At 33.5% G+C, this 24647-nt stretch overlaps 1 protein-coding gene and 1 long non-coding RNA gene across 3 annotated transcripts in view; one reads left to right on the top strand and one right to left on the bottom strand.

Moving 5' to 3' along the window:
• The window catches only part of sh3gl1a (SH3-domain GRB2-like 1a), a 61984-nt gene that overhangs the window by 18385 nt on the left and 18952 nt on the right, over positions 1-24647 (bottom strand). For both annotated transcript variants that reach the window (XM_056481533.1, XM_056481542.1), the window contains exons 2-6: positions 13388-13456; positions 10931-11003; positions 8004-8147; positions 6242-6375; positions 4859-5017 (exon numbers count right to left, since the gene is read on the bottom strand). In XM_056481533.1, the coding sequence (XP_056337508.1) occupies positions 4859-5017; positions 6242-6375; positions 8004-8147; positions 10931-11003; positions 13388-13456 (579 nt within the window). The remainder of the gene's footprint in view (positions 1-4858; positions 5018-6241; positions 6376-8003; positions 8148-10930; positions 11004-13387; positions 13457-24647) is intronic.
• LOC130248029 (uncharacterized) lies at positions 22197-24226 on the top strand. The gene is made up of 2 exons (XR_008839590.1): positions 22197-22405; positions 23827-24226. It is a non-coding gene; the product is annotated as an uncharacterized LOC130248029 (long non-coding RNA).

The following is a 24647-nucleotide window of genomic DNA, read 5'->3' as shown; positions in this document are numbered from 1 at the left end:
AAATACAAACACATGGTGTTGCTTTAGCATAAAGGCCAACAATATGTAAACTTCTCCTTTTAAGCTTTTTGCATCTCTATTTCTGCTACACTCAAATGCTCCACTTCTAAAAATGGCCATGAGACAAATAAAAAAAACTGCACAATAAAGACATTTCCTGTTAACATATGTAAATAATAATTTTTTTTTCTCATCATTTTGGTAAACAGTTCTTTTATGTTTTGCCAAAAACCTCACTACATTTTCTTGATATTCTATTGAAAAAAATTATCTATTTCAAATGTTGATCGGTACAGAAATATAAAACCAAAAAAGACAGAAAAAACACTTCCATAACTTAATTTTATAAGTTTAACTTTAATTAATAAAATAAACATGAACTGGTATTATTAAAAAAGTGCTTTTCAGTATTTCTCATTTAAATTTAAACTACTAAAATGAGACTCCAGTAGGCTCCTGCGGACTTCTTAAAGACGCTCCATGACTGCAAATTAACCAACACGTCTCAATAAAGAAATTATTCTCCTTGTTCGAGTCTCCTGGACTGGGTTCTCTCACTCGTTAAATATTCTTCCAACAACTGTTACCGAATTCCAATATCATGCTAGCCTAGTTCAAAGTCTTAAATCATCTGATGATCGGTTTGAACTGCAGCCCATGAGACAAATAAAAAACTGCACGATAAAGAGATTTCCTTTTAACATATGTAAATGATCACATTTTTTTTCTAATCACTTTGGTAAACAGATTTTTTTGGGGTTTTTCCAAAAACCTGACTACATTTTCTCGATATTCTATTGAAAAAAATTATCTATTTCAAATGTAGATCGGTATAGAAATATAAAACCAAAAAAAAAATACTGGGTTCTCGCACTCGTTTAACATTCTTCCAACAACTGGTACCGAATTCCAGTATTGTGCTAGCCTAGTTCAAAGTCATCTTGATTAAATCATCTGATGATCGGTTTGAATTGCAGCAGATCGTCTTGAGCATGTCTACAAGCATTGCGTTGCTGCCATGTGATAAACGTGCAGTTGGAAAGCTGTACCTAATAAAGTGGCCGGTAAGAGTATTTGTGGGTCAATTACACATAAAACCGAAATATAAGATAAAAAGATAATTACATTTTTTTAAAATAACTAAAATTGTGAGAGATGTCGGATAAAACCAGAAATTTTATCCATACGCTCTGGGTGTTATGATGACCCACTCCTTTAGCTCAGGGGTGTTAGCAGTTTTCCAATGGCTTAGAATTACTCTGGATCTAAAACTAAACACTACATAAACGAACAAACAAAAAAACTATTTATACATGTTAAAAAATACAGTTAGGAACAAAGAAAATATTCATAAATGCACATACCATACTATAGTAAGGATAATGTCATGTTATGTCATATATTGAACTTTACATTAACATTTTGGAGGGTAAAACTAACATTGCTCTTATATTATATTGTTTATTGTTGTACATATATATTTTTCAATGTTTGACAGTTTAAATTATAGCCAAGAATCCATTTCCACACAAAATGCAATGCTTCAATTGTGCAAAACGCATCAAATGGTAAAAGTAAACCTCACACCAAGTCTCAAAACTACCATCCCAATGCGAGATCCTTTTAGGATAGCAATGGTTATACCAAATTTCTAGTTGACTTCTGATATATATCAACACACTATGGTATATATTTAGTGAACCGTCATCAATAACCTTCTTGAATTATAAGAATATTAAGATCAATTAGAAGTTTCCAGAGTCTCTGGCCTGCAGTCTAGTGTTGATAGAACAGACTGATGTAAATGTGTTGGCTCAGCAGACTGTCTGGAAAATCTCCAGCACTCAGTGATGTGGATCACTGTAGACACATTATAATTATATGAGTCCGTCTGCTCCAGAACCATGAAAACGTTCAGACTGGGGGTGATTTGATTAGATTTTTACTGCCGTTTTCTCAAGCAAGCATCACTTGGGGTCAGCGATTTTACATTTTATTGTGTAACACCGTTTCTGTTATGGACGTGACTGATACCTCACATCATCTAGCTGGGCTACTACTACAAAGTGGTTTTGGAGGTCTTCTGTAACAGCTTTACACGCATCCATAATCAATAAAACAGCTTTGTTCATTCATTTTCCTTCAGCTTAGTTCCTTTATTTATCAGGAGTTGCCACACCGGAATGAACTTATCCAGCTTGTTTTACACAGCGGATGCCCTTTCAGCTGCAATCCAGTACTGGGAAACACCCATACACAATTCACGCACATACACTGCGGCCAATTTAGCGTATGTCTTTGGACTGTGGAGGAAACCCACGTCAACACGGGAAGAACATGCTAACTCCACACAGAAATGCCAACTGACCCAGCAATGTTCTTGCTGTGAGGCGACAGTGCTAACCACTGAGCCTTTGTGTCACCCTAAAACTTTTCCATAATATACATCACAGCATCAGTTCTTCTCTAACATTGTCTGAAATGGCTCCTTTAGGAATTCAGTCTTCTCTAATCTTCAGTTTTCCCTTTTTCAGAGGCAACCAGTGAAGATCATAGTTAGCACTATGCAAATTAGTTATAAAACTGCTGATGATCCCTAAAACTGCGTGCGCGAATATCTGGCCAATAGCAAACCTAAAACCAACATTACTGAGCTAGGAGGTGATTGGTTTACTAAAGTATTTCCCAGTTCACGCTCGAGGCAAGGTTATAATATTTTTGGATTTTTCATTAGTTTTAGTTTTTATTTCGTTTTGACTTTTTGTTTTCAAATTTAGTTGTTTTAATTAGCATTTAGAGGGAGATTTACTAGTTTTTATTAGTTTCTATATTTTGAAATTGCTTAGTTTTGGTTTAGTTTTTATTAGTTTTATTATTTTTTTCTAAATAAGGATATTTGTTAGGTGCAAGATTTAAAACCATCAGAATAAATATTGTATAAAAAAACTCAGCCATACATTTGAAACCTTTATTTAGAGGACACATGAACACTCATCCACCACTACCATCTACCCATCCTCAAATTCAAATAGAACAGCCCACAAGACAGCAGCCTTAAGTACATGTGTCCAAGGCTGCTTCTGAGGTAAGATACAACAGTAGTGATGGAAAGTTCAGATATTTACCGCGGATGTTAGGACTCAACATATTAAAATTATGTAGTCAACAATAGTAATTTCGTCAGTTAAAACATCACCATGATCCATGAAAGTAAAGTTTTGCAACCCAACTGAAGCATGATTCACCTATTTAAACTCCATTACGAATTCCTTTAATGAAATAAACTTACGTTTTTTTTTTTTTTCACCAGATCCTCTCATTTAAGCCCTCGGTTTGCCCGCGCTGCAGTTGTTCAAGTTTAGTTCAGTCACAGCAGGCTGTCATGTACTGTTTGTGTTCGGTTTATTGAATCACGCATGCGTTGTATTATCGGTTCACCGCTTTTCAATTTGATCTCAGAGTAACATTACTGTTCTGATAACTGAATAAGAGTATAGACCAATTACCATGTTTGTAAACATTAAGGATGCGTGCGCAGGGAGGTGGCATAAAGAAACCGGGAGCGCTAGCAATTACTGCGAGGGAATGACATCCGATGCAGTACAGAGTTTGTTGTAGTCTTAAAAATAAGATATATTGATTACACATTATATATTATTTACATAATGCTTTCAGCGTATTATAACAGCTCGTCACCCAGTGATAAGCATAGTGATTCGGCAAAATTAACGTTAAAGTGAGCGGCGTTTGTCTGACAGGTCCATTTGCGATAGCACCCTCCCAATGAATATTGGATAAGACGATATGACCAAGTATCCAGCCCCAAATATACAATCTCATTGAAGCTCCAAGTGATTTTCCAAGAGAGAAGTTAAAGATCTACAAGTCTTTGGATGCCAACAAATTTGTTTTGTGTGGTCAAGTGCAAGAAATAATGCTCCAGGATGACCAGATTTAAGTTTTTAAGTTTTAACCATTGGTCTCGCCTTATTTGTAGTAACAAATATTTGTAATTCTTATTGATTTATCATACTATCATACTACACGATTATCATAATTTAAAATCACACTATGATTTGGTACATACTAATTCTATTTTTGAATACTATTTAGAACAGATATTATGTGAAGTGGGACGCAGCAATGGTTTCGTTTTCCATGGCGATGTCCTTGCATTGCTAACATAACAGTAATGTAAACAGCAATATAGATGAGGATCAGATTGTTTCGGGGATTGGACAAACTAAATCTAATTCTGAATACTACTGAGAACAGATAGAATGGGAATTGGGATGCAGCAATGGTTTCATTTTCCATGGTGATGATAAAATAATTTTTTGGAATGTAATACAAATGCGCCAATTGTTGCCATAGTAACGTAACAGTAGTGTACAGTAAACAGCAATATAGATGAGGATCAGATATTTCTGTTTTGGGGACTCATTTTTTTCTGATATTTTTTACTGATAAGGGAATACTGACATTTGTTGAATAGAAAAAATAAATTAATACATAGCAAGCTTCTGCTTAGCCCGCTATTGGCCGCAAGGTAATGGAGTGGCGAAATTACGCATGTACGCGCTGTAACTGTGCCTAAAATTCCAGACTTAGAAGAGTTTGTAATTGTTCCAGGCTAATTGGGAAATTGAACAAAAACATACCTTCACTGTTCTCTGAACCATTTGGAACAATAGTGGAATTTATACATTTGAAAATTTATTTGAAAAAGCTATTTCAGCAGGTGATTTTTACTAAATCAGTTTGTAACAATATCAAATTATGCCATCACAGCATAAGATCTGTTTATCATTACCATTATCAATAGATTTGACTCTGTGATAGGCTGAGTTGAGCTTACGTCAGTATCCAGCAGGTTCTGCATACTGGTTTCTGCTGTGTCTCTGGACTCCTCAAACTTCTCCATCGCCACCCGGAGCTCCTCATCAGCAATCTTCCCCTGACGCTTCTTCTTGTAGTCGTAATCCAGTCGACGGCCCTCCAGTTTCTTCAGGTGATGCTGAGGGAAAAAAAAAAAAACAGAAAATCTTATTATTTTTATTATTATTATTATTATTGTTATTATTATTATAATCACCAACAGCGCTAGTGCAAACATTGTCTCTCTCAAGTATGAAGAAATGAACGCATCTGTTTTGCCAACATTTAACCACAGCACTCCATATTTATCTACATACTCATTCTGCTTAGCCGTTCATTTAAAAATAAAAATAAAATCTCACTCACTGCTAAACAAACCAAAAGTTGTCAGCGCCAATAGCCTAGTGGTTAAGTGCGCCGACATATAGCACCATGGTGCTCGCGGCAACCAGAGTTCTATTCCCGACTCGAGGTCCTTTGCCAACCCTTCCCCTCTCTGCTCCTAATACTTTCCTGTCTGTAACGTCCACTATCCTATCCAAACTAAAGGTGAAAACCCCCTAAAAAATAATTATAAAAAACAAATAAAAAAACAAACCAAGACTTGTTATAGCATCTTCATACTGCAAATGCTTTTATTACATTTAATTGTATGTCACTTTGTATAAAAGCTTCTGATAAAAAAATTATATTTTTAAATCTAAATTTATACTGACAACTTAAGAAAAATACATACTATAAAATTGTATAATTATTATTATTATTATTATCATCATCAATACCTTAAAAATGTTTAATACACAATAATAATAATAATAATAAGACTAATACTACTTTTACTAATATTACTAATACAGATAATACTAATACTACCATTACTACTACTAATAATAATACTGATAATACTAATACTACCAATACTACCACTACTAATACTGATAATACTACTACTACTACTACTACTACTACTACTACTACTACTACTACTAATAATAATAATATTGATAATACTAATACTAACACTAATACAACTAAAACTAATACTACTTCTAATAATAATAATAACACCATATAATTATTAATATATAATACTATAATTATTCAAGTTTGGAAAATTTAAATTTATTATTTTGCATTGTAATAAATTATGAAAATGTTATCGTAAACCATAATTCTAAAACTAGTATCATAAATTATAAAAATGGTCAGTTCCATAATCATTTGTATTTTTTTTTTTACAAATACATGACATTTACATTGAATACCATTCAAGCCAATAACAGTCCTTTGTTTGTAAGACTGAAGATTTAATCAATAAACTCTTATTTGATCATTCACAGTGCAGTTGACTCCAGTTTTCCACCTGTATGTCTTTCAGGTCCTTGTCGATTATCGTTTGGAAGGGGTCGATGAAGTTCTGCTTGACGTCAATGTCTAGAGAGTCTTTGACTTCTGCCAGTCTCTTCATGGCCTCCCCCATCTCCACTAAAGCACCACCTGTCAATACAGTGCAGAACATGCATAAAAATATCACTTAAAAATAATAGATGTATAAAAACAATGTCATACTTTTTTAAAAGAGTAAATTACACGCATCCAGTATTGAACATGTCGTGAATTTTCTAAATGAGCTATCGACATGAAATTGATCCAGATTTTGGTAAAATCTCAAACACTCCAAACATACAAATAAACACAAAAAAATACAATTCAGAAAAATAAGTTGTGTAATAGCAATGAAATGACACAAGCGGAAACTACTGAAATGTATTTAATACTTTGTATAAAGGATGTTTTGGGCATGACGTTCTTATTTTCTGTTGGATTCAGGTCAGGTGATTGCCTGGGTAAATCTAGCAGCTTTATTTTCTTTCTCTGAAAGCATTTAAGAGTTTCCTTGGTTGTGTTTTGGATCATTGTCTTACTGAAATGTCCACCCGGGTTTCATCTTTATCATCTGGTAATGTAGGCGCTGGGACTGAACCAGCTAATATACATTCACAATGAGGAAGGGCAGAGGGTTGCTGAAGAACTACTGAGAGATTTAAGCTGCTGTCTGGGCTTTTCATGTCTTCTTACACTTTGCTTTATTCATGTGTTCAATACTTTTCACTAGCGTCATTTAATTTTGTTACACATAACTTCACTTCTAAACTAATTATTTTTGTTTTCTTTGTATATTTGGTTTACACTGGTTGTTACTGACATCTGGTGAAAATTTCAAATCAACAGGGCTTTTAGAAATACATGTCTTGAGGAAGAAAATGTCAATATTTAATACTTATCTTACCTGCTCCATATGCCAAATATCTAACGGCAAGAGGAGAATGACTAGACTTCCTTTTCAGGTTGGGTGTTTGTTTTTTGTGGGCCTTTAAGTGTTACTATATGTATGATATGTTATACTTCAGGTGCAGATGGAATACAGAGTCTAATAGTCACCCTTAACAGATGAATAAAGAAGGCTGTGAGAAAAAAAAGTTTTCATCTATTACTCAATATATTAACAGAAATTTGCACATATCATGAACAATTATTGCACTACTATTTGCACGCCTATGAATTTAACTGAGCATTATATTTTTGAAGTATATTCCCATTGATCTTTTATACTTTTTTAGTACACCTGGTGAGCAGGAAGAGGAAATTGTTCAAGCATGATCTCCTGTTATAAACATGAGGAAACACACAGGCCTAACTCATTTAGTCATCCATCACAATGAGGAAAACCTGAAAACAGTGCTGTGGTTTAAAGTAAAAGGATACTGAGCTTCACATAATGGGAAGCGGCTATAAGAAAACAGCAAAAACATTAAAGATGTCCACCCTAAGGGTATTAATTAAAAAATTCCAGTGAGTTGCAAGTATTCAGCTTGATGTCACGAGCAAAGAAATAATTTTAAGTATTGTCAGAAAACAAAGTGGCTAATTTGTAGGAATTCACATGAATTCATTGGTAATGCATTTTCAGGTTTTTCTGTTCATACTTTGGAGCAAAAGACTGATAGGTTAAACAATAAAGTCAGTTTATGCTCATGTTTACCAAGGGTGGAGATATTATTGGAGGACACAGAATACTCTACAGTCTTCCAGTTGTAAAAGTGTTGGAGAAAGAGCACTCTTACCGAAGTTGGTGTCTTCTCCCATGTCTCGACCGTATTTCAGCATGCATTCTCCCAGAAGGCTCTCTGCCTGTGGGTAACCCAGACTCTTCACCTGCCCGCGCATCTTAGACATGGTGTTTGCCATCGTGAGCCTCGCTCTTGATGCTACAGTACAGCACACATACACGAATAAACACACACACAAACACAAATGCACCAAACAAAATATATATATATATATATATATATACACACTGTAAAATGTTTCTTACATACTCTAGAGTTTATATAGAAAACAAAATGAATGAACGCATTAATAAATAATAATAAAAAAGTACTAATATTGTATTAGAACAATGGTCACAAACGCAATTCCTGGAGGGCCGCAGCTTTGCATAGTTTACTTCCAACCACCTTCAACTCACACCTTCTTAATAGTCTCTACACTGTAAAACCCAAAAAGTCAAGGTAACTCAAACCATTTGAGTTAAAAATTAATCCTAATAAGTACTGTGAACTTGATCTATTTGAGTAAACGAGGCAATCTGAGCACAGTAAAACCATATAAAGGAAGAGAACTCAAACCAACTGAGTACTGTAAAACCCAATAAGTTAAGGCAACTCGAACTGTTTGAGGAAACCGATTGCTACAAACCATTTGAGTTCAAAAATTTGTCTATATGAGTACTGTGAACTTACTTCATTTAAGTTGAAGTAATGAGGTATTTAATTAAATCATTACCTGCAACACGGAGTTCAAAACTCTTTTCAAATGTTGGCGCCTAGTGGTATTGTGTGCCGACATATAGCACTGATGTGCTCATGGCGACCCGAGTTCGATTCCCGGCTCGAGGTCCTTTGCCGATCCTTGCCCTCTCTCTACTCCCAATGCTTTCCTGTCTGAAATCTCTACTGTCCAATCATAATAAAGATGAAAACCCCTAAAAAATAATTATATATATATATAAACTGTTTCAAATTAGTAGAATTAACTTTTAGTCAATTTTGAGTTAACTACACTCATTTCATTTGATAAAGCTGACTGTTGGGTTTTACAGTGTTGTAAGCTTGAACACATTGATTAGTTGCATCAGCTATGTTCAGTGCCGGCCCATCCAACAGGGAGTATAGGCGGTTGTCCAGGGCCCAGCATTTCTTGGAGGGCCCCACGATAGCTGGTCTTGAATATTTATTGTGAACGTAAGCGTGAGGATGAGCGCGTACCTTTAAATCATGAACAATGCATATCGCACAATGCACAAACCCCATTAAACGTGATATAATTCAAATCGACGGTGAGAAAAAAAAAACCTTCCACATTTCATTAAAAGAATAGCTCTGTGTAATTCATACATGACAAATATCTGAAAATGATAATACATACACAACAACAGTATGAATAAAAGCAGAAACTATTAGACACCAGCACATGTGACGGCTATTGGATGAACTAGAATGACGTAACGTATTCCTACACAGACTCCTATATCTCTCCAAATTGCTCATGTTTGACATAAACCCGAAAAAGTCTTAAGTAATATAACGTCACAAGTGTCATTGCTATCTGTAATTGATCATAATCGATTTTTAATTTGAAATGAAATGGCATCCAAACTGCATCTTTTCAGAGCCGAAATAAGAAAACAAAAGCAGAGGGAAAAAAGCAAGCTCAAAGTAATGTTCTGCTATGCATTATTCGTTATTTAGCAGTACTTAACAATACTTGCAAACTATTTGTTTAAATCTGAGTAATTATTTTTTACATTTGTATTATAGGTTAAATATGTTACAGTTAACAAAAATGTATACACTTAAATATCATTGTTTTTACACGAGTGGGCCCAATTTTTTTTTATCTTGCCTAGGGCCCCTCAACCCGACAGTCCGCCACTGGCTGTGTTTGATTAGGGATGGAGCAAAACTGTGCGGAGCTGCGGCCCTCCAGGAATCCAGTTTGAGACCTATGTATTAGAACTTATATTAAACAAAATTATGATAAACTCAATGCACAATAAATAAAAATATTTATGAAAATTGATAAAAACAGGAGTTATGTTTTTGCAAATAATTCCACATATATAGGTAATAATATAACTAATAAATAAATAAGAATTCATAAATAACTGATAAAAAAAGATGATTTTTTGGCAGATGGTTGGAACCATTCATTTTTCACCTACTTTTAGCAAAAAAGCCTTTATTTCTTATGTTTTTATATTTTCAGTACATTAAGAAAATGTAATTTTAACATCGTTTAGATGTTTGTACGACAACAACAACAAAAATACAGTACATACTGTTAAAGTCAGAATTATTAGCACTCTTGAATTATTAACCCCCATTTCTGTTTAACTGATTTCTTTAATCTTTTACTAGATTATTTACTTAGACACTACAATTAAGCTTAAAGTGACATTTAAAGGCTTAGGTTAATTAGGGTAATTAGGCAAGTTATTGTATAACAATGGTTTGTTCTGTAGACCAGTGTTTCCCAACCCTGTTCCTGAAGGCACACCAACAGTACACATTTTCAACCTCTCCCTAATCAAACACACCTGAATCAACTTATCATAACATCAGAAGAGACTCCAACACCTGAAGTTAATGGGTCAGAAAAGGGAGACATCCAAAATATGTACTGTTGGTGTGCCTCCAGGAACAGGGTTGGGAAACACTGCTGTAGACTATCGAAAACAAACATTGCTTAAGGGGAATAATAACCATGACCTTAAAATGTGTTTAAAAAAAATTAAAAACTGCTTTTAGTCTAGCCAAAATAAAACAAATAAGACTTTCTCCGGAAGAAAAAATATTATAGGAAATACTGTGAAAAATTCCTTACTCTGTTAAACATCATTTGGGAAATATATGAAAAAGATAAACAAATTCACAGGAGGGCTAATCATTTTGACTTCAGCTGTATATGCAAGCGGATGAAGAATTTTTACCTGGATTTGGCTGCAGGTATTCAGTAGTTTTGCAGAGCACATCTGATATGGCTTTACTGGTGATGTCAGCTTTCTGTGAAGCACAAATGTCAGAGAATAGGTGTGTATTTTTACATCACTCTGTCAACAGAGGCACTCTTTGACCTCCACATCCACAGCTCAGACAAAGACAGAGCTGAAACAATCAGAAACCGTCACACCCACTAAAACAACAGCCATCCAGGAAGATCACTGAAAGTCATATAACTTTTCTGTGGTTTACCACTGAAAATAATGCAAAGAATGTGCTGCTGTGTATCTATTAATAAACTAGTCAAATCCAAACATCTATTACTGTAAAGAAAGTACTGAAAATATGATATTACAGTTAAAAAAATACAAAAAATGTGATATTATCTTAGAATAAACTGGTAAATAATAGACTTTAAACATTTAATTAAATTGTTACATTCAATTAAATTTGATTATTTTTTATTAAATTTTTTACACTTAAATTAAATTATTAAATTTTTATCTTCATTTAATTTCATTCTTTTTTATTTAATTTCATTCTTTTTTATTTAATAAATTTTTATTTTATACAATATTTTATTTTATTACATTTCTTTTTTATTTTATTTTATTTCATTATTTTTATTTAATTTCATTATTTTATATTTAAATTCATTATTTTTTATTTATTTAATTTCATTCTGTTTAATTTAATTCTTTTTAAATTTAATTTAATTCTTTTTTAATTTATTTCATTTCAGTTTTTTTATTTAATTTCATTCTTTTTTAATTCAACTCTTAATTTACTTAATTTCATTAATTTTTTTTATTTCATTTCATTCTTTTTAATTTAATTTATTCTTTTCATTTAATTTAATTCTTTTTTATTTAATTTAATTCTTTTAAAATTTATTTAATTTCATTATTTTTTTATTTATTCCATGTCATTTTTTTATTTGATTTACGTTTATTATTTTTTATTTTATTTTCATATTTAATTTAATTCTTTTTAATTTTATTTAATTTAATTCTTTTTAAAATTTTTTAATTATTTTATTTAATTTCATTTTTTAAATTGTATTTAATTCTTTATAATTTTATTTACTTTCATTATTTTTAATTTAATTTAATTTTCATAATTTAATTAAATTCTTTTTATTTTATTTAGTTTCATTATTTTTTATTTAATTCAATTTCATTCTTTAATTTAAATTAATTTCATTATTTGATTTGATTTGATTATATGATCATTTATTTCATTCTATTATATTTTAATTAATTGTCTCATTTTATTTAATTTCAATCCCTTTTATTTTTATTTATTTTATTTTGAACAATGTACAATTTATTATTATGCTTTTGAGTAAAATATAATTTTTATTATTCAGTAAATTACTTGGGTCATTTTTCCAAGAGTTAAGAAACCAATATTTGGTGAAATAATCATGATTTTCATTCACAACAAATAAAAACATTTGCTATTTCTGAACAATAGTTATTTTCTGAAAAATGCTCTAAATTATACATTTAATAATAATAATAATGATGATAATAATAATAATAATAATAATAATAATAATAATAATAATAATAATAATAATAATAATGTGGAAGAAATGTTTAAATCAGCATTTTACACATATACCTTATAAATAACATGAAACTAGAAAACCTGTTAATTTTCAGGTGGTGTCTTCGTTACTTTATATAGCTACATGCGTATATTATAAAACCCCTCTTTATCATTCATCATCTAAACATTAATGGGTATCATTTTCATTTGAGGTCAACCGCAAAAATCAACAAGCATTTAAAAGAGGAAATGTGGAGCTTATGTTTTTTAAAGCTTTTCCTAAAGAAATGTTTGGTATGCATTATAAAGCAGTATAAATAGTCATTGTGGGGTGGGGCTCCTTTACTGCTTCAAGATCTTCTGGTTTGACATTACTGACGAGTTTCCTGTGGGCGGAAGCGAAACTGACCACTGTTAAATTTTTCATTTAATATCAAATGCTCTTAAAAAGGCAGAACTGCCAATATGTTACTCCAACTACAGAAAGATTTTCTGATTTCTGAGAATGAAATGGAATAGAAAGTACAGTATGGAAATCAGTGGCTGCCAATATTCTTCAAAATATCCTTCCTGTCAGTTTATCTGATCCAAAATATCTTATTTTTCAAAATATTACAAATTAAAAAAAATAATAAAAAATTGTGTGAACTATTCCTTTAACATTGTATTTAAAAGACACCATCCCAAAACATTACATAAGTCACAAAATGATTCTGTTGTCTTTGCATTTCTGAGTAAATATAGTAGCAGTATAGTTCATATCATGGTTATTTTACATTATAAAAGTTTCTTTGGCCAATCATTCACAGTTGTGTGGTCCAGACTTTTCTGTCAGAATATAAAGTCTTGACTCAAACATCCTCATCAAAATGTAAATGTGAAACATGTGTTACCCTCTCCAGATCTTTGAAGTCCTCATCCAGTTTTGTCCCTTCTGCTCCTCCAACCTTCTCACTCATCATCTAGAAAAAACAAACGAATAAAAGTCAAAACTCTGATCAAAATGAGAGGGGATTTCAATAGAAGTAATAGTTCTTTACTGCACTAATGATATTTTCTTTTCCTTAAAGTCTGCTTAAATGGGAAGTTACTGAGACTTTTATTTCAGTATGTTGATGTACTTCTAACTGAAACAGAATATTGAGTAGAAAGCCTTTTAGTGCATCATTCCCTCATAGCAAACTAACGGTAAAAGGGGCGTGGTTATGAATATTGTGGCTTATACAAGTAATATCAGTAACTAAAATGTCCATACTCCTAAAAATAAACTATTTATTTTCAATGATTCCAACACAACCCACTCGTAACTGGTTCAAATCTCTAGATTTACTTGCTACAAAATTCTACTGGAAAAACAAGACCCCAAGAATTAAATTGACCACCCTACAGAAACCAAGATCACAAGGAGGATTAGAAGCACCACATTTACACAATTATTCTCGGGCAAATCAGCTCCAAAACATACACAAATGAATCAAACCAAACTCATCAGAAAGCACATGGCAAGATATTGAACAATCAATCTGCAAGGACAAGAATATTGTGGCTGAAGCCGTCAAACTGATGTCATCAGAGAAGGACCACCCCTCCGAATGCAGAAGAAAATGATCAGACTTTGATTGACGACTACCAAAACAAACACATTAACTTTTCACACAGACTTTAATCATGTCCATGTATATGACTTTCTTCAGTGAGAAGAACACAGTTGGAACATTAAGCTCACTCCTGCATCGTAAACCAACCCATACACCGGCAGGGGGGTTAACATATATCTTATGAAGTGGTCCAGGTGTTAATGTAACAAAAATATTTCACATTTTCAAGTTATTAACTCAAATTAACTAAAAAATGGCATTCTTTTCTATTTTTTTAGCTGACCTCTGATGATGAAGATGGGCTCATTCTAAAACCGTAGCCCTATATACATTTCTGGATCTCGCAAATTATGTAGCCAGAACAACATTTGGCTGCATTTCGTCTTTAATATGAACGCTACAGGGCGGTATGAACATATAACCGGCTTTCCCGCTTTTACCAGGTTGTCCAGTAGCTTGCCATGTACGTCAGCGGACTTGAGACGCAGAGAGGAGTTGACCACAATGCCGGGTTTCGAGTCCGGCAAAGAACAGTTTCAGAAAGCAGGTAATACAAAAACAGAAGCCAAAAAATAAAATAAACAAGTACATGACAGCGTGAGAGTGTGGTAAAATCTGAAAATGTGGTAAAAATCAGGCAAGGGCTTTTCTTTTTAACACAGTCGGTTGGGTTTGGGGAGGTGGGTGGGCGCCGGTCAATCGGTGCTTTTGAAAACACTATTGGTTGGGTTTAGGGAAGGAGAAGAGTGGGTCAGTCGTTCAGTCAGTCAGTCATTCAGTCAGTGGCTTCTGGTAGATATACGCGAGAACAGCAGGTGAGAATGGCACTCTCGAGAGAAATTTGAGATCTCCAAATGCGTACACAGCGGCCTCTGGTGGATTAGTGAAAACAAAAACAGCAAAAAACGTAGCTCCTGGGACATGTTTGGCACTCTCCAGAAATGTATATAGAGGTACGTTTTCAGAATGAGCCTGGGTTGATTATGGCTGTGCAAAAAAGTCAACCTCTTCTTCTCTTACAATCAAATCATCTGACATTTAAATTACTCTTGTTCACTTGCAGTTAGTTAGTAATTCTCATTTGACTACTCTCACTTGCCGGAACATTCCGCTATGAATGTGTCTTAAGTCATTTGTCAGATGTCAAAAACACATCAATCTGCTTCATAAGACGTGCGTTAACCCCCTGGCAGTGTGTGAGTTAGTTTTATGACGGATATATGAACTTTTGAAAGCTTCAAAAAAGGGTCACTACACAACAGCATAGAATAGCGATGATAAAACTGAAAACTATTCTGTGTTCATCTGACAGAAGAAAGTCTTAAACACAATAATATGGGCTAATTTAATTTTTGGGTGAACTAATTCTTTAAACCTGGCCCTTAACATGTTCACATTTTGCATTTTGAATTAAAGCTATTTCAGCGAAAGGCTAATAAATATAATCCCTACAAAACATGACAAAAAAATAATAATAATAATTTACTAAACAGTTTGCTTGATATGTATTGGCTGAAACAATGTTTGTCAAAAACTCTTTTATATTTCACAGATAAGTCTGAAACATAAGGTGGAAAAATGATGACAGAATTGACCTATTTGGACTAACTGTGTCTTAAAACACATGACACTGAATATACAGTATGTTTGTATAATTAAGTACTAAAATAGAAGAAACTGCAATTGGTTTGCAAATGCAAAGGTGAAGAGACCAGCATCAGCTGTCATGTTAAAGCCTCAGACGTTTAGCTAATTACCTGCTGCACATTCCGTGGAAAAAAAACAACCGTGTTTGGCATGTAAACAACTTCAACTATTTTTTCATCAGTTCTAGTAAAAATTTTACTTTGTCACAAAGGGTATATAATAGATTTCAATAATTCATTTCACAACTTTCATTTTAGGGTAAACCATACACAAGTCGTGTGATCATGAGTATTACTGTAAAGAAAGACATAAAAATACGTTACCCAGAAAACATAATGGCCCGTTTCCACTTAGTGTCAAAAGGCGTACCGAACCGTACCACTTTTTCGGCACCATTTGCAAAGGGTACCAAGGATACCAAAAGGCGGAGTTAGACACGCAGCTAAACGCTATTGGTTTACAGAGACGCGTCATTCGCTCGCGCAACAAGCCAGAATGAAAACAAAAGGCACCGGCGTGTTTTAAATACACAGCCGAGACATTACACCGTAATAATATATACATATAATAACGAGCTATGGTTGACCCGAGCTCAAACAAACCTTGATGAACTGTCCTTGATGAACATCCACAAAGCCAAGAAGAACAAAATCTGCTGTGCCCTGTTGTTGTTTTACGAGCCCGTCTAAAAGTACGAGCGGTTTCACTTTCTCCAGAGAGCTCACAATCACGTGTCTATATTTGAAATAACGAACTTTTTTAGCTTATATTAGTAACGTGCTCATGATCATTGAAGCGCTTCTTATACCCGATCCTGTCAGAAAGGAAAAAACGCAAGTGTGAAGCACGAAAAAACAAAGGAGAAGCCGGAAAAACAGCAGCAAATGATGCGTCTGCAACATAAAACATGAACAAACTGCCATGTTTAGCCATTATCATCACCTTTTGGACTATTATGAACTGCTGCTGAAGATTAAAGAGACATACGAGAGGTTTGCACTGACTGTGGGCTATACTTTGTGTTGTTTTTGAAGCTAAATAAGGGTTAAATGTCTGCTGTGTGTAGTTTTTCTGTAGTTGGTAACATATCGGAGACTGTAAGGGTCTGTATGTGTTCATATATGTTCATTTATTTATTTATATTATATAATTACAGACGTTACAGTAGGCTATTTCGCTCTGTCATTGATCTGCAGTTATAATCAACTCATGTTCATAGAAAAGTTAGTAATAAACATTTATACAGAAGTATTCGTGTATAAAGTCTCTGTTTTGTGAGAAGTGCTTCTCATATGATATGCGAGCGACCCATACAGCTTTACTGTAGACATTTCCTCGAGCGAAAATGATGTCGACTGAAACTTTGTCGTACACCACGTCCACCAAGAGTACCATTGGCACCCTTTTAGCAGTGGAAACGCAAGCCTGATAAAGGTGACCTGTATTAACCTGTACCATACTGTACCACTAAGTGGAAACGAGGCATAAGTACCAGATTTCAGTAAAAATAAAAAAACATTACCCTCCGCCAAGGCATTGCTATGTAGCTGTAAATAATGTGTTTTTGAAAGGAGAGAGGATTAAAAACTGAATGTACCTAGGCATAGCTCAATGATAAGATATCAGTACATGGAAATGACATACTGTGAGCCTCAAACACCACTGTTTCCTTGTTCTCATGTAAATGAGATGTCAGCGTCAGTGTAAAATCCCAGTGAAACTCAGGTCAATCACAATAAAACAGTGTGATAATCCACACATAGATCATTAATATGCATGCTCCAGGCAGCATTTGATTGGCCACAATGTTTCCTAGTGAGATTACAACGATAAGAAATGTTCCCTTTATTTTCAAAGTATAACACAGCTTATTTTATTTCTTATGTATGTGGGACACTTATTTTGAAAACAGGAGAGGTATCAGGTCATCTGGGCCGGTCTCCCTTTTTCTTTCATTTTAATTTGGGAACTATTAATGTTTTCTGATTTGATGATCTTAAACATCTAGCGGATATGTTAAGAGTCACAAGTTCAGAAAGATAAGAAGGTGCCAAACAACAAATAAGTACAATTAAAACTGATTTATTAAAAAAAATCTAAAATACTATAATAATCTCACAATACTAAAACAGCACTGAAAATGTAGGAATTTAAGCAATACTGTGTGCAAGAATATATGTGATATTTAAATGCTTCTTCAATTGCTTCTTCATTAGATTAGATTAGATTAGATTCAACTTTATTGTCATTACACATGTACAAGGCAACGAAATGCAGTTTAGGTCTAACCAGCAGTGCAATAGCAGCAAGTGCAGGATACAGGTATAAGTTATAAAGTGCAGTAATAGAAAAACTATGGTGATATTTACAGATGGATGTGCTATGAACATTATATACAGGTTGTATTAGCTATGAACAGATTTACAATAAATGAATATATGTACAGGATGCTATTAATAGCAGAAGTGTGCAGATAGATAAACATAATAAAACTGTCCGGAATGCACAAACCAATATTCAAGATGTCCTGTCAGGTGTACGATGTAAAGGCACTGCTGTTCTGCACGAACAGACCCGAAATGAGCAGGAATAATACTGCAAAATTGCAGAAACTGGAGAGACGGTGAGCCTCGCGATCTGAACGCGCCGCCATTTTGTCTCTTATATCATGCATTTTAATGAATAAATTTAAAAAAATAATAAAGATATCTTAAAAAAAATAAAAGAAAAAAAAAATCCTAAAATATTATCATCACAATACATTTTATACCACAACCCCCCCTCAGCAGGGTGTTCACACCTCTAGTTTGAAATAAGTCCAGCTTTGTTTAGGTGGGAGTGTCGAGTGGCAAAAGAGGGAAGGGCTTGCATAAAAAGGGGAGTTTCAGTATGTGAACTACAGCTGATTATCACACCAGCAACACAAACACAGATGCAGGGGAGATAGACAGTGACTTAGTTTACATGGACATCAGTTAGGGGTGGGCGATATGACCTAAAATTAATATCACGGTATTTTTCATCTTTTGAACGGTGACGGTATAATATCATGGTATTACTTTAAATAGCAAAATAATATACATCTCAAGGAACAACGAACAAAAGAAAGTCTCACTTCTATCACTCTTTAAAAGTTTTGGTTTGGGTCACTGTAAATGCTCAGTCTCGTTATGAGCTGATCTTCATTTCTCTGTGTTGGTGGAATAAAGCAGGCGAGTCAGCCGCACCAATTTATGAGCAGACAGAGCAGGATTCTCGCGATGACCACCAGCGCAATTCCGCTCTTTGTTATGAGCTGTAGTTTCAGTGTAGACTTAGTAAAGGTGAGTTTCTTTGGCGATGATGTGTACAGTGTTAGATTTTATATTTAGCGGACATTTGCGCTGAACACGCGGTGAATGCAACGCATCGAGATTTGGGCACCTTCTCCGAAAACAATCGATTGATCTCAGCTGGCGGATCAACATTTACCTCATGTCATGATCGCCGTCATCTGCGCCATTATTATTATTATAACTTTAGGTGAGGTTTGCAAACCCGTGCACTTTTCACTCTTCAGCCGTTTGCATTTCCTGCAGTAACAAAAGCTCCCTGTTATCTGACAGCGGGAAGCGTTGAGTGACTGACAGCTATGAACCAATACAGCAGCAGGGTAGAGCGATTCAGCAAGTTTTTAGAGAAAATCAAATCAGATTGCACTACAACCATTATATTCAGACACACAAATGCTCCCAAATATATTATGAGGGCGCATAGATTAAATTTCAGGCACTCATGCGACCAAAATGGTTGCAATTTCGAGCCCTGTAGTATAAGGACATGTATTCAGACCACAACTGAACGTTTGAAGAAAATTGAATGCCTTATTATTTAGAATTAGCTATTATAGATGTAAATGCAGCCGTTCAAGGCACATAATTGATTTATTACGGTATTGACGGTATTAGAAAATCCATGTCGTGGCGCAATGTCACACCGGTGATGACTATGACACCGGTGTACCGCCCACCCCTAACATCAGTAGTGTTATTATTTGAATAAGACAGTAATGAAGAAGGCGTTTACAAGAGTTGCTTTTTGAATGTTTCTTTCATGATCCCGTTTTACATGTTAACGTTAACATGCTAAGTTAACTCAACAGCATCTTATCTATTAACAGCAAAATTCGGGAAAGATCGATTATGAATTAATTCAGCGCCCCCTGAAGAGGCATTTTTAAATGTATCTTTTGTTACTTTAACATGTATAATTGCACGTTTGTAATAAGGCAACAGACACATGTACATTATTAAATGAGTGTTTAATGCACATTTATGCATTGTGTCATATCACTCAGCTCTTACTGTGATTTTTCTGAAACAATCTGTATACGCAGAGGTTGATTTAATTCCTGCTTGTGTTTTCATCCACAAAAAACTACAAAATACAACTCTAAATACATCTCCGTCAGTCCCTTTTGTCAATAAGAATTATTTATTTATCATTTATTTAGTGCCACATCAGCAACTTACGGCTATTTCGTGGCAGAATGGATTTACATAAAATATTACATGATGAAAAACAAATTCGTATCACAATAAAAATGTACTTAGACAAATATAGAAAATATAAATAGATAAAATTCACACAAAAAATTTATTCAAAGTTAAATGTGATTTTTCAGTTCAATTTTTGATATATAATTTAAAACTGGTTTAAAAATGTCCATCAAAGTACTCTCCTTATAAAGATTTTGGAATGTTTTGGAATTTAAACTTCTACATTTCAACAAAATATGTTTGATGATAAGAGCAGCCTGGCAGTAATTACATTTAGGTGGTTCTTCATTATTCAGTAAATATAAATGTGTCAACCTAGAATGTCCAATTCGACATCTGGTATAGACCGTCCGATCATGCCAGGTCTCAAAATTATAATTTCCTAAATAACTTTCACTTATTTTCGGGTTAATTTCATGTAATTTATTATTTATGCAGTTGTCCCATTCTCTTTACCATGTTTCTTTATGTACAAATTAATTGTGGGTTTCAAGTTCTCACGAGGAATTAAACATTCGGTCACATTCAAGAAGATTAATAAGAATTATAAATGTAGCCAAAACGCAGCTGCTAGACTTCTTACTCTAACTCTCTCTGCACTGGTTGTCGGTATATTTTAGACTGGAGTTAAAAATTTTACTTTAAATGCTTTGGCACCTTCTTATCTTTCTGAACTTGTGACAGTTAATATATCAGCTAGATGTTTAAGATCATCAAGTCAGAAATTGTTAAAAGTTCCCAGATCAAAATTAAAGAAAGAGGGAGACCGGGCCTTTTCCATTCACTGAAAAAAATTATTCAAAGATGATTCCTTGGATTTACTCAATTTTTTTATGTTAAGTGGTTGTAAACAATTTATTTGGGCTGAATTTAAACAAACAAATTAAGTTGAACATTATTAAATTAAATTTGTTTATATTCAACACAAATAAATTGTTTGCAACAGTTTTGCATGCAACACTTTTTTCAGTGATGTGGGCCCCAAATTGTGGAACGGTCTACCTTTCTCTATTAGAATAATCTCCACTGAATCCCTGTTCAAGGGGAAACAGTTCACCTTTTAGAAAAGACTTTTTAACCCGAGTTAGCTGAGCTGGCTGTTTTCCGCTTCATGTTGTATGTATTGTATGTTGTTTTATTCTTTTGATCTTATTTGATAATTTTTAACACAATTTGTGTACAGAACAATGGCCAACAACTGTTGTTTTATTGCGCTTTATAAAGCAAGACCAAGTCTAATTTCATCTACAAACACATAACAATTATGAATAGATAGCTCACTCGCTCTAACGTGAACCTCTTTCTTCAGTTCAGTTGAAAAGATTGTGATTTGACAAGACAGCTACTCAATTTGTTCAAATATTTTTTACAACTGAAGTACGTTATTTTGCACATTGTATGTCATTGTACATCACACTATTTGAGTAATTGAGGCATAACCTGGAAAGCCAAATGGACCGCTCTGGCGTGAACATCAGAGAAATGCTCATTAATATTCACGACCCTTCCAAATAAGGTAAAAATAGAGCTTTCCACCCAATTCGTAGGCTTCTAAATGAGCTTGCAAAACTGTTTCTGAAGATGTTTTGTGCATACCTAAGCCACATACCTTCTATGGAGACATCAGAGAACAATTGAAACATAATATACCAATGAATTCAATAGCATAGTTAACACATTTACAAGTGGTGGCTTATTAGGCCAAATCAAAAGAAAAAAAAAAATCCAGTCCACACTGTAAAAAGTGCTACACTCACAAAGTTGGTTTTATACACTTTAAATAATTGCAATCTAGTTAATTATATTTGTTTTATACCAAAAAATATCAATTTGCTTATTGTTTACTTAAAGTAGATCAGTTTTTAAATAACAGTATATTTTAAATAAAACTAATGCAATTTATTTGAGTAGATTTTTGTATGTGGTTATTGTGTAGAATAAATGTTATAAAAGTGAGTTGACACAGACAATTTATTAGAGCAGCTGTCGATGTGTGCAGGTCTGTTCATCAAACGTGATTTTAATAATTCTGCGTGACCCCATTTTCACTGCCCGCCACTTTCCAGACACACGCAGCATCTACAAGGGGCGACATTTACTGCTCGCAGCAGCGGATCTGATTAACACGGTAAGTTGCAAATGTAACCGAATGATAATTGTAAAGTCATGCTAAACTGCCGACTTCACTAGGCAGGTGAGGTTTTAGCTTGTAAATTGTACTGTAACGTCAGGTAACAGACTGCTCTCACATGGAAAGCTAAGTTGGCTAACGCTAACCAACGCTAGTTCATGCTAACGATTAAAAGTGATAGTCCTGAGAAAAAAAAATGTTAAAGTAGTTTTAAAACACTTAGTAGGTATAACTAACGTTACAAAACGGATTAACAAGGTCTCTGGTGGGCGGTCGGGGGGTGGGTGCAGTTTGCTAGCGCTAACTTGGCTAGCTAACCTAAGTTATTATCAGCACATTAAGGATGCATATTAAATGCAGAAACGTATGGAACAGTTAAGTAGTTTGTGTTTAGCGTAACATTAATTAGCTTAAGGTTTGTGTTTAAGAGATTTAGTCCATAAGTTTTTTGTTAATACTGCAATGTGAATAAATTACAGATTTATAATTTATTTGAACTTTAATTACATTTATGTTTACAGAACCATTTAAGATGTACGCACCTCATTCTAAAATGCATTTTCTTGGTCTTTAGATACCAAAGTGATTTTGATTATTTTGTTAAGAAAAACATTAGATACGATTACAGCTATAATTATTTGCAGGTAAGTAAAACACGGGTAAAATTGCAAACAATAGTGGGCTCCATAGAATTGCATTTGATATCTGAAGATTTTTTGTATATGTGCAATGAACAAACAGTAAAAAATATCCTAATGCAGTTTCTTATTATCTGTCAGTCTTTCACTAAAGCTAACTGAAAACACTGATTCACTGAACTATCATTTGCCAGTAACATTAAATTTGGAGAAAAAGTTAATTAAAAGTAGCTTCAGCAAAAATGTAATGTTAAACTTAAGGTAATATGTAAAATGGCAATGTATTTATTTAATTTTGTATTATGACTTATGCAAAGTTTGGTGCAAAATAAAGATGACAGTTAAATCATAGATTTTATATTTGCCATTTTCAAACTGTTTAATATGTAAGTTACATACATATTTCTATGCTTTATAAGTTGCAAAAATAAACTGAAAATGTAATACCTAAATTTAAATAATTCCTTGATTGACAGGCAACCAAAATGCCATACACTGTTACACTGAATAAAATCAGTTTTCTTTAGAATTTGATTCTTAAAAACACCTGGAATAATGTAAGTACACAACAACCTATATAGCCTTTTTTTAATACAGAAGTTTAACTAATGTAAATTTTAACTGATAAACTAAGGTGTTTCATCCATGTATCATTCTCACTGCACTTTTGTAACTTGACTTGTAGTTTATGTAATATATTTGCTATTTAGCATTTAGCTATTTAATATTATTTAGTATCAAACACCTGAACTCCTGTTTCTTTTTTCTCTCCACCAATAGAGTTGTGTGGAATCAGAGGTGCATGCGGCTGCCCGCGGGAAAAATTTGACATCAGCCCAACACAGTTTGGATAATCATAGGACTGTCAGAGGTTTACCAAACCTGTCATGTGCATGATGGCTCCTGTTTGGACTTACTGATGTCCTCGACTTCCATCAAAACTGTATACATTATTTGAGATATATCAGAGACTCTTTGTGGGACTGGACCTTATGCATCCTAAATCTTCATCAAAGTATGCAGATCTCCTTACTGAGTTGTCTTAGATGATTTCTCAATAGGATCTGGCATTATTAATGTTTTTATTTATGTATTGTGTATGTGCAGCCACATTAATGGCCTGTTTTGTAGTCACTTTTAGGGACATTGGTTGACATTGAATAAATGCTATGGTCTTTAATCCATCTTCCCATTCTTATTTAATTGTTATTAACCGTATAAAGTCTGTTTATCTGTTTTTACTTAATTACTGTATAGTGTGCTTAGAATATAAAAATGAAGATTTATTTTCTGAGGTTACAGCCAGAAGTCAATTGAATTCATTTTAAATGACATATGCATGGTTAATTTTATTTAGATAATTAAGTTCTTAATACCTAATTAAAATAAGTTCAGGCAACATATAGCAATGTATAAATAAGTTAGGTTTAACAAAAAAAGTAAGTTTATCTGATTTGAGTAATTTTAGAAATATTAGTTGGCTCAACTTAATTTTGTTACATTTGTTTTAAGCAAAGTTTTAGTGTTTAATATACTTAAAAAAGGCTGGAAGTTGATTCAATCTAAAACGTCCGATGCAGCCACTTGCCTCACTTTTTATA

Source organism: Danio aesculapii, chromosome 2, assembly GCF_903798145.1.
Source record: "Danio aesculapii chromosome 2, fDanAes4.1, whole genome shotgun sequence".
Taxonomy (NCBI): domain Eukaryota; kingdom Metazoa; phylum Chordata; class Actinopteri; order Cypriniformes; family Danionidae; genus Danio; species Danio aesculapii.
Note: the sequence above shows the minus strand (reverse complement) of the source record. Positions and strands in the feature narration are given on the sequence as shown.